At 37.5% G+C, this 17,402-nt stretch overlaps 2 protein-coding genes across 4 annotated transcripts in view; one reads left to right on the forward strand and one right to left on the reverse strand.

Annotated features, from left to right (window-relative positions):
* The window catches only part of LOC103137744 (alpha-1B-glycoprotein), a 10,343-nt gene extending 1,838 nt beyond the window's left edge, over positions 1-8,505 (reverse strand). The window contains exons 1-10 of one of the 2 annotated variants that reach the window (XM_016671319.1): positions 7,975-8,505; positions 5,980-6,128; positions 5,699-5,861; positions 3,829-4,200; positions 2,913-3,194; positions 2,811-2,834; positions 2,544-2,636; positions 2,413-2,443; positions 2,147-2,196; positions 1,927-1,961 (exon numbers count right to left, since the gene is read on the reverse strand). In XM_016671319.1, the coding sequence (XP_016526805.1) occupies positions 1,927-1,961; positions 2,147-2,196; positions 2,413-2,443; positions 2,544-2,636; positions 2,811-2,834; positions 2,913-3,194; positions 3,829-4,200; positions 5,699-5,861; positions 5,980-6,128; positions 7,975-8,164 (1,389 nt within the window). In that variant the 5' untranslated portion in view covers positions 8,165-8,505. Of the gene's footprint in view, positions 1-1,926; positions 1,962-2,146; positions 2,197-2,412; positions 2,444-2,543; positions 2,637-2,810; positions 2,835-2,912; positions 3,195-3,828; positions 4,201-5,698; positions 5,862-5,979; positions 6,129-6,414; positions 6,593-7,974 lie in introns of those variants that run through there. The other variant, XM_007551644.2, reaches the window with a different exon arrangement.
* LOC103137745 (rab11 family-interacting protein 4B) overlaps positions 105-17,402 on the forward strand; it is a 48,902-nt gene continuing 31,604 nt past the window's right edge. Inside the window, exon 1 of one of the 2 annotated variants that reach the window (XM_016671318.1) lies at positions 105-122. The gene's annotated coding sequence lies outside the window, so the exon portion shown is untranslated. Of the gene's footprint in view, positions 137-17,402 lie in introns of both variants that reach the window. The other variant, XM_007551645.2, reaches the window with a different exon arrangement.

Below are 17,402 nucleotides of genomic sequence, written 5' to 3' on the forward strand. Positions count from 1 at the left end.
ATTTGCATACATAAGGTTGAGAAATAATAAAAAAAAAAATATGGGAAAATTAAAACCCATTTTGTCCCTATTCTCAAGAATCACTGATATATATATGTGTGTGTGTGTGTGCGTGTGTGTGTGTGTGTGTGTGTGTGTGCGTGTGTGTGTGTGTGTTTATAGATGTTCACAGATGCTTTTTATCCAATCTGGCTGGGCTTAAACTACTTGCCAAAGCTGACAGAGAGACGTAGTTTTTTTGTTTTGTTTTATTTTTATTTTTTTTCAAGCATGTGTATATTTGGTTTATTTTACAATTATGTTCTACTTTGTGTTGGTCTATAATAGAAAATGCCAGTAACGATAAAACTGAGGGAAATGTGAGGGACTTTGAAAGCCAGGACATGTCATCAAACATTTTAAAGTAATCAAATCTTTTAATGATCCCTCATTCCACGATCTCTGTTGTTCAGACGGGAGCCTGTGTCCACGTAAATCACTACAAATTATATCCCACCATAAAAAATAAAAAAAAAAGCAGACAGTTTTACGGTCTGTGGGGCTTTTAAGGGAAAATATTTAAATAACTGTTTTGTTTATGTGAAAAGAAACTTCTCTGTCATTCTGTCTCTGCTTTCACAGCAACAGCCCTGGGAATGATTATTCCTAATTAGTCTAATTACCATCATGGAAATCCAAACACGTTTTTTTGGTTTATTCAACAACACCGCATTAATGCAAGACATAAAGCATACACCTAAAAATCATTTTTTTTGTTCTGCTGAAAACATTCCTGCTCTCTAGCATGAGGGAAACCCAGCTGGCGACTGCACTCACTTGTTTATGATGCCTGCTGAGGAGCTCTGCACAGGGAGGCAGAGCCTTTAGTCTGATGAGAGCCTTTCATCAAGCTAATTAATGAAAATAATTGCACCTAACGAGAAGAATGTGCTAACCGTGCACAACAGCACCAATGAAAAATGATGTGTGCCCAAGTTTGAGTTAAAATACGTTGTGGAAGGGCGATTGGTTGATTTGTAATGATTAATGTGTGTTTACAGCAAAGAGATCGGGAAAGTTTACTGTTGTTTGTATGGAAAATCCACAAACTGAGGCCACAAAAATACCACAAATTCCGACTGAAGAAGTGGAGAAACTTCCTCTTTTCTGTTACAGTGAAAGTGTGCTGAAATCTTCCAAAACCAAGGAAAATTCTCACAAATCACAAGATTCATCAGGTTTCCTGTAAATGGATCCTATTAAGCATCAAAATCAGACACATTAATCTCTATTAAGTATTGCCTTTGCACATTGTAGCTGCAACCATAAATGTTTTATTGTTTGTTTTCCTTTACATAGACCAAAATATGTTATGACATCGAAGGCAAAATGCTATGGTTTTCAAAAGTACAAAACAAAAAACCTTAAAGATCTGGCATGTATTTGGATTTAGTCTTCTGAGTCTCTATTCGACTGAATCTCCCTTTAATAAGTCTTTTGACCAGCTTTGAAGCATAGCTTATGATCAGCCATGTTGGATAGGAAACATCTGTGAGCATCTTTTCCCACCTCAGCTTTTGCTTCCTTTTAGCAAAAGCTCTCTTCTTGTCACTATCCATAAAAACCTGATTTGTGCAGAACATGCAGTTGTCCTGTCATTTGATTCTCCAATCTAAGATGTGGATCGCCACAGTTAGAGCTAACATCAGACTCCTCTCTGCTCCTGATGCTGTGTTCATCAGTGTTCTATAGTAAACTAGTTATTCTCAGAATAAATTACACAAAGGTGGTCTCTATGTAATAATTATGTAATGCCTGAAAGTAAATTGTTGCGCTGGATTTTATTTAGGGGTGTCATGGTAATAAAGCTGAAAATCAAATCTGTGCCACACTACTCATATTTTTATCTACTTCCTGTTTCAATTTAAAAGAAGAAAAAAAAAATACCTGAGAATCAAAACTTGTACGCCTGAGAGTAAGATCTGAAAAAAACAAAGAAAAAAACAATCACATACACTTAAAAGAAACCCTCTCAGCATGTGTTGTTCCGATGCAGTTGGGACTTTACGTTTTATTCTTATACAAGCAAATGGACAGAAAAATGAGCAGAAACGCTCTGAGTCATTCATAGTAAAGGGGAAATGACATTCTGAAGAAGAGAACTTACCAACAATGTGGTCTCGAGTGTGCACTTTAGTCCAGAACTGTGCTTGTTGCCTGAAACAGAGCGAAAAGGGCACCACTTATTATAAACACACCTATGAGCAATGGCAATCTGAATTTATGTAACGTATTTGCATTTGGTTTTCATTTTAAGATATGCATAATGATGTATGTGTGAGGAAGACAATTGTTCCTGCGATGCAAAAATGTACAATCATTTTGTGAAGAAACTGTGTGCTCTTTGCAGCATCCATTAGGGCTGCGAATTACCTTCTCTTCTTTTCCTTGGCAGCTGCTTTGACTTATGGGAAGTGAAAATGAGAGAATGTGAGATGTTACGACTTCAGCAAATGAAGAAAAGAAAGTTTAAGGAAGGAAGAGGAGTTTCTTGTGGAATCTACCTTTTCTCTTAACCAAGACAGCCACAAAAACCGCCGAGCAGAGAAATAATACGGCTGCAGAGAAGGAGCCCAGTACAAGAGGCCAGTCCACACCTGGTACACACACACACACACACGCACACACACACACACACATCGTCCATTGTCCAAAAAATAAGGAGAAAAGTAACATTTTAAATACAAGCTAAAAGATACATTCATATCTGACATGGCTGCAGATATTCCCCCATCCTTTCCCATTTAATGATTTAACAAATGAGAAATTACCTTTTGATGTTGGAGGGGAATTTCCTGAAAAAAGCAGGAAAAGAAACTGTCAAAAATCAAAACATCTAAAACACTGCACATAGTGGCACAGCAGGTCTGTACCTGTAGTTAAAGCCAGAGGGACGCTTCTCTCAGAGAGGCTCCACGTGCTTCCCAACAGAGCCCTGTACTGGCACTCATAAAAGGTCACTGGTGAATCCTGGACAGGCACAGGGAATGTGACCTGATGTTGCAAAGCTTTTGCACGGTAAGTTGCCACAGGAAGTTCGCTGTCAGCAACGTAGAGTGAGAACAGAGAACCAGGATATGCAGGGGATCCTGTGCAGAGCAAATGCCACACGTCTGTCTGCTGCTGGAGAACCAGGGAGGGCACAGGAAGCACACCTAGGAGCAAAATGCAGCAAAATGCTCCGAGTCAACAATAAACCTGTAAAACTACATACCAGAGAGACTTCTAAATCTGTGTAAATAAAAATGATTATCTTATCCTTGAATTTTTAGCTTCAACTCTGTCAATATTTCTATCTCTCCATCATTCAAACTTTGTATCTAGTCTTTTGAGACCAGACTACTATCAAAAAAATAAATGTATGAACCAAGTGATTTACCAATGTGGCAGAAATGTACAAAACCATTCTTGTTGTAGAACTTTGATTTAAAAAAAAATTCTAACCTACAATCAATGCAGAAATGCCTGTCTGTTAAAAACACAGCTGTTAAAGACTCTTTATGTGTTTTGAATCTCTGATTTTTAGATCCCTCTCCTACAAGTATATATTGTTCTTTTCAATAAACTTTTGCACATTTACTTTTTTACTAGGCAGTCAAAAAAAAAAAAAAAAAAAAAAAAAGTACAAGAAATGTATTTGAAAACCTAAGAACATATTTTTGAGTCTCCCAAGGTGTTTTCAAATTCATGATTTTGGCCCTCAGACCAAAAGTTTTGAGACCTCTGCCTTAAGGTGTTCTTGTGAATTGGCTAGACATCGGTTACTGAAGTAATAACAGAAATCCTCACCTCTAATTGTGACTTGCACCACATTGCTGACAGATGAGTTAACCAATCCCTTTTTACTGTTGATCTGGTAGAGGCAGGTGTACTGCCCCTCCTCGCCTCCTCTTACTGGTCCCACATTGAAGACCCCTGGCTGTGGTTCAGGGTTTGACACTTGGCTGGCCTGATGCAGCGGGATGACAGATGTTATCCCTGTTTGCTCCCTCAGCAAAAGAAACATTGCAGGCTTGCTAGACTGCGACTGTAACTGGTTCGAGTGAGTTGGGACGCTACATCGGAAGTGGAGCGTGTCTCCCAGTGTCACCGCACCATCGGAGGGCTGCACGGATAAGACCGGAGAGGGACACGAAGAAATGGGAGGAGTCGGGGCGTCAGCTGTTTGGACAAAAACATAAAACAGAGAAACACTGAAATGTTATCTTGACCAGTCAAAGTGTATTTCTGAAGCACAGTCAAAACAACACCAGTGTCGCACAATGTACAAATTAGCAAAACATGAACCCTAAAATCTGAACTTGCTGCTGAAATATGCTACACAAACAAACAAACAAACAAACAAACAAAAAAATGCATAAAACACAATATAAAATCTACCTTTTGAAAGTAATGTCCTTTGAGTAGATGTAACAGTTTATTGTTAAGCCCACATTTCTGTATGAACAATGAACCACCAGGAACCACTAAGCCTGTTTTTGGGATGCAGGAGCAGGGGAGGAGGGCATTATTAAGCCGGTCCAAAAGAGAACCAGCATACAGAACATTGCTGTAATCTAAGTGAGATATAACAAAGCATATCCAACATTCATTGATGGAGTATAGGACTTTGTTTTAATCAATGAGCAGAACTTTTAAACTTTAAGCCAGAGTGTGTTGCCAATTGATGTCAAAATGAATTCAGTAGGCGGTAGTAGTATACTAGATTATCATTCTAATTATAATATCTGTTTGGCCTTTTAAGGGTAAGGAAACTCTGTGCTGGAGCAAGACTTGATCAAAATTGTGACTTATTATAAAAATCTGTTTCCAGCTATTTTAACAGAGACTGCCCGTTAAAAAAAATAAAAAATAAAAATAAAAATAGAGTGATCAAGGTTGTACAGTATCTGGGACACAACCAGACACCAGAGAATTGATCATTAGACCATCGATACAACGGCAAGTTATTTGTGACCTACTTGGTTTTACATATCAGTATTTGGACCCAGCAGTCCAGGATGAGCACCACCTCTCATCCAGTCACTGCTGGAGGTAGAGGCACCAGCCCCCTCTGCAACTGAGACAATACATGGATGAAGTGTGTTATATCTACAATACTGCCATATTCCTAGTTCCTAACCAAACTTCCCTTTGTGAGTGGGAGTAGTGGAAACCAGTACCAGTGTTTGATCTTTTTGTCTGTCTGCGTGTGTGTGTGTGTGTGTATCTGTGGGTGTGTGTAGTTTCTATATGAAGTGCAGGATGTTACTACTGCTATCCACACCCACAGAGCTGAGGACAATAAGAGACCACAAACAGCACCTGCATGCAGAAGTGTGTTTTTTGGGGTTACTGTAGAGCGGATGGGAGTGTTTATTTTGCACCATGTGTAGAATCTCAACCAACTGCACATTTAACCTGCAAACCACGTGACTCATTCGGATTTCTACTTAACACTCAGATTCATTCTCCATATAATTCACAGCTGAACAGGTAACAGTGGTATTTTTAACGCCGCAGAAATAAACCATGTGGGTTGAAATAAAGAACAGAAATGTGTATTCTTAACTTGACACCAAAACGTTTTTTACTCAAAAATGAGAAAAGCTGAGGGAGAGCTTAATTCATTTTCAGGGCTGCTAGCAGTTGATCAAATGGGGAAGTTGTAAAACAGTACCTCTTTGTTCCTTTAGTTGCAAGTAGGGGCTGAACAGACTGTATAGTCCCTCTTGGTTCTTGTACAAGCAGCAGTAAAGATGCTGCTGGCCTGAATCTGGTTCATCGGTCCTGACGGTGAAGCGAACTTGCTCCACTGGGTGGAGAAGTTCACGCGAGTCCATCTCAATAAAATGAGAAAATAGTACACTGAATATAATCACAGAATATGTCAAACGCGCTTCACATAATGAAACTGTTTAATTGTTTAATTTAATAAAAGAAAAAAAAAACTCAAATTACTTTTTTGGTGTCACGGTACAACATGAACACAATGCCACTGTGGCCCCTGGGGGCTTGGCAGACCAGGACCACTGAGTCTCCTGACCTTGAGTAGATGTCTAAGGTAGGTGTTGGAAGAGTGGGAGAGGAAGTGGAGGCTGACACTCTTTCTGCATGATGGAAAGATAAAATACGACTTACCCAACTTCCCCTAAGAAATAACATCATCTTCAAACGTGGAAATAAAGGATTGCTTCATCAGATGTTCAAGTTGATCCAAACAGACGATTTCAGATGAAAATTAGAACACTAAACCATAGAACTTTTTTTTTTTACTGTAATATATTTCATTGTCAGTCGATAATAGAAAAGTACTGACAGAAGTTTTCTCCCACAAACAGAATTTTTTTTAACGAAAAGATCAAATTTCAAACAGATTTCTATTGAAATGCTTACCCAGAAGTTGTAAGAAAGCGATTATAGGGGGATAAAGCCAGAGTGAGCGACCTCTGACACACGGCATCCTTGACCCAAAAAGAAGACTGACTGAAGTAAATAAGGCACCTCCAAACATATGCTTCATTCTCTCTCTCTCCCCTGTTTTCCTCTCTCTGTGTTTTCTTAATGCATCTGACATCCTCTTGAAGACAGAGCAGCGGGGGAAGTCAAACCTGTAAGGACGCTTCCTTTTTAGGAGATCACTGGGCGGATATGTGGTATGATGAGAACTAATAGCAGTCTTTACTTCAATCAGAACCAAACCGAATGTGAAAGGCTCTGTGTCAGCATAAAGAATTTACAACCCAGTCATCGAATGACACAACTACTGTAAAAGTTGTGCTTATGTTGCTCAAAAGACATAAATAACTGCAAAGTATTTTTTTTTCCTCCTGATGTAAATTTGCCCTTCGTGTACAGTCTGTTATTCCCTTCTTTCTGTTTTTATTTTTTTCTGTTAAACTACGTGCTTTGACTTGATGACTGGAATTTCCCCCCTTTGGGACAATAAAGGATATTTCTATACTATTTTAAAATGTGTTGAGTACTCTACTATTTCATGCATAAAGGCCTGTCATACCATTAAGATGCAGTAAAGTAGTAAGACGAGGCCTTTTTTTTTATACAAAAATGATTTTGTCAGTGAAACAGTAACATCTTGCGGGATGCTTGAATGTCATCTATAAGAACAAAAGTGAGGATATAAAGAGTCAGGGAGCCCCTATGCTTTTTTTTTTCTTCTTTTTTTTAAAAGTTTGAATCTGTCAGAAAACCTATTTTTATATCTTATTAAAATGAGAAACAGGCTTTTTTAATGAGATATACATGTCACTGAAACTTTCTCGTAATGAGAAACTGCACTGCTGTATGTTCCTCACCCCTCCTTACAAATATTCAATTGCAGGGCAACGTGAAGGTTTATTTACGTATTTTAGCAGAGTTGTGGCATGTTTGTCTGCTTAATATAGATTTGATCCAATGAAAAGTAAATAAAAAGTCAAACTGAAAATGTGTTTGTTTTTTTTACAATAATATCCAAAGTTATAATACTATGATGTGTTTATTTGGCTTGCTCCTGTTAATTTATAGTTGTTCTGTTGTGGTAAAGACAATTGAGAGAATACCAAAGCTTTTGTGAAGACACTCTACATCTAAATAGCCTGGTATGGATCTTTGGTTTTTGTCATTAGTAGTTGTTATTTTGTGTATCAGTTATTAAGAATAATGTTTCCTCCTAAAGTCTTGTGAATTCCTATCACAGTTTTTCTTTCAGCCCAGATCATCTGACTCCTTATTTGCTCTGAAAAACCCCCTGATTTCACAAGTTCCCTGTTTTGCCACCATGTGCAGCATTTTTTTTTTACATTGGAGTTTCTACAAATTTTAGTTCAAGAATTCAGTGTTCCAAGCTTGTACAGCATTATTAGATGCAGTTTTCTATAAAGTGAGGGCTCTGCTTGTCTTATTCCTAAAATACCTAGAATGTGATTCCTATGGTTTTTATCACTGCATACAGACCTGATCTGTTACTGTGTGTTGCCATGGTTCTCAGCATGTCAGCATAATTGAACGGTTTCCCTGATTGGCTCCCTAGTGAGGTGGTGCTTTTCAGCAGGAACATTGTGGAGGTGCTGATTAGCTCCTCTGGGAAGTGTCTCTCGCTGACCTGGGAAACGGAAAGTGAATGCAGATGATAACTCAAAGACATGTTATCCTGGCAGATCCTGTAAAGTATAATGACGCATTCTACATTTACACTGGACTGTGCAGTGTTATTGTATATCTTTCATCAGTTCTGACATAGACCGTTTAAAAGATTTATCTCGGGTTGGTAAGTTGTGATTTTTTTGAGTCTAGTGTAATGAGTTCTCCTCTTTTACTGGCATTTCTGTGTTGGTTTTGTTAGCTATTTTTCATACTTACGGAGTAAATAAAAACCCACTTTTGAATTAAACACTTGTGTCCTCCTGCTTGCTCCCTGATACACACACATACAGGCATACACAGACACACACGTTTGTGTTTCTATTCTTACTTGAACATTGCACAGTCTTCCATTCATCTGTGTAAAACTATTTACATTGACTGACACACATGATCCTACTATTAATAACTGCTGTCCTTTAAGAGACGGACGGGTAGAAAAATCTATTTTAAATGTTGTTTTTCTTATCATATTGTCAGCCATTTTATGGAAAACAAATAATAATGCTTACTGCTTAAACCATAAAAGTGTTTTGGATTCACATGAACTCATGTTGAGATTTGTCGAGATTATTGAACTTGAGCTTGTTTGGAGAATAAATAACAACCTCTGATAAATAAATGAATACTAGAATATAAAGAGCAGAAAATAGATTTTCCTTTTAAAAAATTAAACAGTACTTCTAAGTAGTTCTTTTCTTTGTAATTGTGGTGTTATTAACATACAAATAAGCAGAAGCAAAACTTCCTATTGGATAGCTGAGTAAATGTATTGCTCAGTCTCAATGTTAAGTGGGTTTTAGACAGAAATAACAAAATAACAGTAACAGTTTAAGAAGCTTGGAACAAGTGCCAATAATCTAAAAGGAAAACTGAGGAATTAATGAAAAGTTATTACTTATTTCATTTGCATCTTTCTGTCCAAATTCATCATTTCATAGCAGAAATTAATTATTTGCAAAGAAACCACTTCAATTAAACCAAAGAGCTGTCATTACTGACTGCTCTCACATTCGTTAATTTTTTTAAGTAACTTACTAATTACCAAAGGATGACATTTGCCATCTTCTTCCGCGACCCGATCCCGGATAAGCGGAAGAAGATGGATGGATGGATGGATGGATGGATGGACATTTGTCATCATCTACCTCAGTTTGTGTGTGAATGAGTAAAGTCCTCCTGAATGAGTATTAGTTTTGCCTTTTTTAAAGTCTGTGCTTCACTGAGTTCTCCACTTGGTGGCAGTGTTCAGCTACAAACAGATACACCAAGACATATTTCATTTGGCATCAGAGATCCTCTGAAATATTTGCTGATGATTGAATGACATAGATATGAGTTTAACTCACGTTTGCAGTAATTAAACATCATGTCGAGTTTATCTGCAGGACTACATGTACTGTCAATGTTTTCTTCTGTTTTGCTTGACAAAATTTCAAACTGTAATATGATGACACTTGTCACTGAGACAGAAAATTAGAAGGAAATGTATTATACTTGATAGGTATTTTATATTAAGTCTATTCTAGTTAATTTAATTCACTTCTTGGTGTTTCTGTAAATGAATCTTGCTGTGAAATGACTTCTTATTTATGTGTTTGAAATGTATTTTTGCACCATTTTGGTTTTCACTGCAATAGAGGCAGTTTAAAGTTTCAATAGGTCAACTGAGAAGCGCTCTTAAAATATTCACACTGTGAAATGCAATACTGTTGCTATCAAGTTTAAAATGCAGCACTTCCTTTTTTGTTTTAACCCTGCGTACTTCCCTGTCAGACAGCTTATGCTTAATCACATGATATTCTGCTGCAAACATCGAGTCCTGGACAGCAGGAGGAATTTGACTGACGACTGCTTTGCATTTCAGTTTGTCTGCTCAGTCAACGGTAGGTAAGACTTTCTGTTACAGGGTCAGCTCCTACTTGCTCTTAAAGGTTTCAAACATCATCATGATAATTAAATAAAATCCATGGAATAACTATTATTAGTGGCACGTATTAATATAATTAAGTGCCAAAGTCTAATGTTAACAAATTTAGTAATTTAGATCAATTTACTAAATAAGGCACCACCTAATTATCAGGAAATAATACTCAAATAGTTTTCAGGCTCAGTAATTGTTTCATGAATACCTGCTCGATGAGGTGGCGTAGTAAATAACGATAGGTTCAAGTTTATGCACTCATTTTCTTAAATGGCAAGCCTTGGGCACAAACAGAATAAATACAAAGTTTCCAGAATTATTAAAGTAAGTACTGCAGCCTGACATTAATCAGCAAACCTCTAAGTAGCTAGTAATGCTCAGGTAAACTGCTACATAAAATGAAAAACTGATAAACGTTGGAAATAAAATAGTAAAAAAGAAACATGTAAGAATAAAACCAATGAATAAAGTTATGCAGTGATATCAGTTTATAAATTTATGCCAAAACCTAGGTTGATTTTCAGAAATTTGGATTGGGGATAAATTAGCTTTAAACTGATTTAGTGTAGGATTAAATTAATGAAAGATTAATTTCAATCTTAAATCTTTAATCGATGATTGAAGACAACAACTGGATACGGAGGCCGTTTTCGGAAAGTTGTTCTGTTAACAGATTTCTCCTCCTGAGCCGAGGAACTCTGCTGCTCCTCCAGAGTGATCATGGGACTCCTGGCTGCTTAACGATTGAAAAAAATAATAATTTCACGTTGCAATCATGTGCAACTCCCTCTTGGTCTATCTCCTTAAATTCCATTGTAATACTTGCAGTTAGTGGTTCTAACGTGATAAAATGTAAAACACGTTAAAGTAGTATGAATACTTGTACAAGCATTTGTCAGATTTTTACATTTGCATGGTTCCTTTTTTGAATTTTTGCAAAGTTGCATTCAAGTTTGTGTGAGAGCCAGTGGTTTCATTTGTGAAAAGAAATAGTCTAAAGTGCCAAAGTGTTGCTGTAGCAAACAGACTGAGGTATGCCAGAGCTCCCCTGGAGAGTGTGCAGAGGTGTGTTTGTGCATGTCGGGGTTAGGAAAAGAGGAGGAGGAAACATGAGAAGAGTCTCATTGTTGCAAGAGGAGTTGTAGAAGAGGACGTATTACCCTGCTCTCCCATGCTATTTGTCTTCTTAAAACCTTGAACTGCTACATGCACTGTTGTAGGATGATATGTAAAAATCATCCGCGGCGCTTATCCTCACCGGTTTCATCTATTCTTCATAGCGAACCAGAATTCACCCCAGAACCTGCTGCTGAATCTTTCACCTGCACGTTTTTGTACGCCTCAGCTTAGACTAAAAAAAAGCAGCATTGTCAGGTCCAGATCAAAGACGTGAACAAAATTTTAAAACAACATTCTAAAATCACATATAAAGCTCTGCCATGACAACCACAGGGGACCCTAAGCGGTCAAGTGATGCTGTCTAAACGTGTTACTTTTCACCAACCAACATACATAATTTATCATACTATGGTGGGAATGTGTATGTTTTTTCGCCATTTTCAGAAAACACTAATGACAACACAAAAATGTTTTTTTTTTTGTTTTTGTTTTTTTTAACTCTTAGTGGTTGGGTGAAGCCGCTTATTGTCAAACTATATTTAGTCTAATGACAATGGAAACTACCCAAATGATCCTAGTTAAATGTTTATATACCCTGGCCACTTTGGTCACACAAGTTGACACAAACAACTTGTGTGCATGCTAAAGGTAGCCATCCTTCCCTGTGATCTGTTTGCTTATAATCAGTTCTTAAACGCTGTAGTAAAACTGCGGTATAGAAACTTTTAAATAAGGTTGTTTGTAAAGCTTCTTTTCACCCAACAACTAACCATGAGTGCAAAAAGCTTTTTATTGTTGTTCACATTCTCTGACAAATGGCCAAAACAATACAACTTTCCGCCACACTATGTACACTTATGAGCGCTTCTAGTTTTTAATTTATATGTTATTGACCATCTGAATCAAAAGTAAAATCCTCCAAACATAAGGCCGTACCGTCGTGAGTTGCAGAATTTCCCAATCAGCAAGGGACCGCAGAGAGATCCGACGGCTGTTTGTGGCCTGGATTTGCCAAGCAAATGCAGAAACATTATTAATAATTTATGCCTCTTTTTTCCACATAATGTGTGGAGATTTGATATTATTCTCTCTTAGGTTCCAAGTTTGTCAGAAAACTGATCTCTCCAAGAATGTTTCATCTGTTCTACACTGAATCTTAAAGACTAAATCAGCTTCAGAAGTGTTGGACCGGCTGAGTTTAGTCTGAATGACTGTTATATAGCAGCCAGAGTGATGGCTGAGTATTATTTATGATAAACTGAAGGATATGAACAGCTACACTGAAAAATATGCCTTTCAGACACCATGGAAATCTATTTTTTCTGCTACTGTATGCTTCAAACACAACACAAACATGTTTAGAGCATATCTCATTATTTAGCTTCTCTCATCCATTCCAGTTTTTCTTTTTCACTTTTTTACTTTCTCGCTGCATTTCTTTTTCTTAAACCCGTTGGCTCCCTTTTTAGATCTTTCTCTCCCTTTAATTGGTCCATATTTTCCTTCTGTCTCCCTGCACATAAACTCCTCTGATATTTAGTGAGGAAGAGGTGGAGTTGTCTGCTCTGCAGCCTTTTCAAGTTTAATGAAATAAGAGAGTGCAGAGAGGTAGCGAGACAGAGAAAAGAGAGCAAATATAAGCCTATAACATCAGACAAAGCTGGAACAACAGAACAGCAACAGCAACAGAGTGGAAAAGGGAACCAGATAGAAAGACAGAAGGAGTACAAAGGCCACGTTTGTTGTTAATCATTGTGCTGCTGCAAGTGCTGCAGAAGCAACACAAGGACTTCCTCTTTGACCTTCCTCAAAGTGTTTGCTCCTGTTTGACATCCGTCTAAAGTTCAACATCCCCTTAATTTCAACGTACTCATGTTTGCATTCGCAGACATCCAAAATAATTCTCACGCCTTGAAATTTGGAGAAAAAAAAAAATTGTTCACGTTGCAACCACAAGCTTCAGTGTATTTTATTGCAAATTGTATGTGACAGACCAAACACGAAGCAGTGTAACCTTATTATGGAGTATGAAAAGCTATGCTGAGGTTTATATCCTGTTTTAAAATAAAAAGTGCGATGCACATTTTGTTTTTTGCCCACTGTACTTTGACATCTACGGTGGCCAACTGTGGAGGAACAGGAAATTCTCCGCAGCAAACCTTTTGCGTCAGCTGTAATACCTCATGGGACAAAAGCTGCCTGCATAATCTAAAGTGAAAAAGGTTTTGTGTAACTCTTTATAAGTTGGACCGTGGTGCCTTAGTGCAGCTCACATGCATCTGTGGGCATCTGATGTCTGAACAACCTGCGGTTGACTTGAAAAACCCTCCGACTGCTCAAAAAAAAAAAGGAAAAAAAAATCACACAGTTGACTGAGAGCATCACTGACAGTCATGGAAATCTTACATAATGTGATGCCACACTGGGAAGCATCTAATATGATACGATCTGATGGAACAAAACGGCAAGCTGTCCTTTACAGTTACCATCAATCCTGAGATCAAAGGAAAATCCTGGCAGTGCCATTTTGTGGTGTCAAGTAATGTCCAAGTTCTTTTTCAGATGTTTATTTATTTAATTTGAACCTTTTATTTAACTTAGCTCTTCTTTATAGAGAGCAAGCTATATTGTAAGAATCAGTGCATCTTGTCATCAATAGGCTAACTGAAAAATAAGCTAGGTGTGTTTTATATGTTTTATTTAAAAAATAAAAAATAAAAAAAAACGCTCATCCTATTGATGATGGACGGTTAGTTCTTGAAACCCTACTGTAAATTATGAAAATGTAGTTTAGGTATTGACCTTAAAAATTGGAGTTAGGATTTTTGTCCCCATAGTAAAGCAGTCCTGGTCACAAATTAATCACGAGAGATTATAAGAATCTAAATCAAACGATAGATAGCATTTGTTGGGTTGGAGTGTAAATTGGTGTGAGGAAATGTGTGATTGGACAGAAAAAGGAAGGAATATAGATTGTTAATGCAAAATGATGAAAAGAAAACATAAAATGAGTATAGCTGAATGAAGAGAGCAGGCTTTAACCAGAGCAGACTCAGAAAACAGGTGACACCCCTGATAATGGGTCAGTGGACGAGTCGTTTTGCTTGGTATGAGTGGCAGAAGTCATTGCAGTGACACTTATAATGTCACACTTCCATGTCAGCTGCTGGCCTTTTTCTAACCCCATGAAAGCAGATGGGAGAGAAAAGTGTGTAGTGTGACTGACTCTGTCCTTTCTTTACAACCTAGAAAACAAACAATAGTTAAACAACTTTGTGCTTTTTACTGGAAATCTTTATCAGTGTAATTTCAGGACAATTGTTCACGGGGTTGATCAACACTTATACAGTTATTGTAGTTTTATTGCTGAAGACTGAAATTTCCAATAAAGTTTGACTAGAAAAACATAATGTGTCATTATCAAGCATAAGGCACTGAGTTTGCAGCTGGTAAATAATATTTTATCTAATATTTTAAACATGCTACTCTAAAAACATTTAGAAAGGTTTTTTTTAAAAACAAAAAGATGTTCAACATTGTTGCTATGCATGAAAGTCCAAACAGTTTCATTCGAAGCACTTGGCTATAATCCTTTTCCTTTCTCTTCACAATCATTCATTGCTTATTGATGCATCACATTCAGTGCAATCCCACTAAAACAATTATTCAAGTTTGTCTTTGTAATGATGCCAAAACTGAAAATACTTCTATTAATGAGATAAGTTAATTTAATTATTTTTTTAAAAGCATTGGGAAAAATAACATCTAAACTTATACCAATGTCGCTGCTGGAAGTTTTAATTTTATACTCCTCGTTTAAGTGTCTCCCTTTTCATCTTTTCTCTGGATTTTTAATGAATTAAATAATTCGTAAGGAGATTTATTGCACCAGAATGTGGAGCTGATTTGGTAAACAGAAGCAAGCCTCTCATATACAGAACAGAACACACACACATGCACACGCGCACACACACTCAAAGTGAAATCAAAGCAAAGCTGTGCAGTCTCGTCAATGACAGTCAAGGACACAGTGGCATCCAGCTGACATGATTATTCTGGAACTGCCCAACAGTAAAGGACGACTGCTAATGAACTGAAAGACCTCTTACTTACTCTCAGATCATCTCTCCCTGGGTTTTTATTTCCATTTTTGTACGATGTGCATAAGTAATGCTTGTATGCGTCTTGCACACAAATCCTACGGGGCATTTTCACAAATGCACCTGACATATATCATACATCTCATCGTGTTTTTTTCCCCTTCCACCCTTTCTTTGCCGTGTCAACTGCCTGATATACATACGTACATCTCTTTGCTCTAAGTATTATCCCCTTAAATTGCAAGGGCCAATTTCCTGGCATCATGATATGGAATAACACAATTCACATAAATCTACTACATCTGTTTCTCACTGCTTTTTGATTCATTTGCCCAGTTCCACAGTGTGTTCTGATTTATGTGGATCAGAACATCAGTACATGCATGAGGTTGTTTTTCTTACTGTTTTAGGGAAACGTCTGATTGCTGATGTGAGATTATTGCATGTCACTACAGCTGTAGCTTGAGGGAGTGTTTGGTTTGAGGACTGTTCTCAACAGGAGAACAAAAACGGAGCCTGAGAGGAAGCTAAACATTATGGTTGCATGGCTTTTATTACAGCTGTTCCTCTTCAGCTTTTTTTTTTCTTTTTCTGGAAGTTACTGTAACCTAATTCTGACTTTGGGCAGACTTTGAGTTTCTCTTTTGGTCCCCACGTTTGTGTGGCCACTGAAGCAGGCTGTCTGCCACTGGACAGAGGTCACCTCCTGCCAGGAACATCTGGAAGGAGGACATGAAGCACGAGCCTTTAGATATTTATTTACAGAGCTGTAAATGTCCACGCTATTATTTATATATGTGCTAATTTACAAGCCCTGTTTTTAACTTTGTCCTTAGTGCACACAGTTACACAGCCATGATTAATTCCTCTTTGTGAGAACGTAGAGTACCGGCTGGAGATGCACTGATCAGAGATTTTGTGGCCAATTTCAGATCTCAGATTTAGCATAATTAGAGCAGTTTGAGATTATAGAAAAGGCTGCCAACATTTCCAAATCCAGTGCTCTGTACTTAACCTTGGTGTTATCAACTGATTTGATGGCAGGGTCAACTTTTCCATTTGTTAAGTCAAGAAAATGACCCCAAGGCAGGTACAAGTTGATGTCTTTTGGCAGACCGGCGTTTTTTGTACCCATAAGGTCAGCTGTGAATAAACCAATTGTTTGGAGGAAGATGAGTTAATGACACACTTAGTTAGCAGCACTTAATTTCACAGATTACCTAAAATCTAATTCCTCTTCAAGGAAGTTAAAGATTGTGTAAACAGTTTCAACAGGTGTTTCACCAAAACAGGATGAGACACAATAACATCCCAAACCCTCACAGATGGCACCAATTCTCTTTTTTTTTCATCATAAATGAGAAGTGTGAGCTTAAGAAAGAAAGGGTGTAAACTGTTGGTTGCAAACTTCCTGTGAAACCTGAGAGATGGTCTTTGAATTCGAATACTGCCGCAGTTGCCTTGGGGGAGTTTAAATATTTGTGCTTTGCTTATCATTTGTTGTTGTTGTTTTGGTCTATGTTGGAACTCAATCCAGCTTTAAAATTTGATACAGGATATTTTATTGTGTCTTTGTGAAACTACACTGTGTTGAACTACCTGCTTTGCTTAGCTGCAAGTTCTACAAATGTCTAAAAGAAAGAAGCAGTTTGTTTAGATGTGCAGTTTTCTAATTGATGTAAGGGGCTATAATGTCTGGAAATATTTGAGGGATTAAAAACAGTCCATGTTACAATGTTCACAATCTTGTTGCTGACTGATGGTTGTCTTTGTTATTTGAATAAATGCTTGAAAGAAATGTTACCTTTATTTTATATCATCTAAATTGTTATAAAAGTGTTTATTCTGGGCCATTCATACTTCATCAGCATGTTCTGAAAGGTGAATTATCCCCATAAATCGATACATCCGCCATTGTAAGACTTTTCCCTACAGGCAGCACTGACCCAGTAGTTTGGTTTAACTCATATTACAGTCAAACAGATGCCAATAAATTGATATGCCATGCTGCAGGATATGACCCATTACTTAACAAATGAGCAGTAGGACTCGGTCTGAATAAATTCTGTGTAACTGGGTCCATTGCCACGTGTTTTTCA

This window comes from Poecilia formosa, unplaced genomic scaffold, assembly GCF_000485575.1.
Source record: "Poecilia formosa unplaced genomic scaffold, Poecilia_formosa-5.1.2 Scaffold43, whole genome shotgun sequence".
Taxonomy (NCBI): Eukaryota; Metazoa; Chordata; class Actinopteri; order Cyprinodontiformes; family Poeciliidae; genus Poecilia; species Poecilia formosa.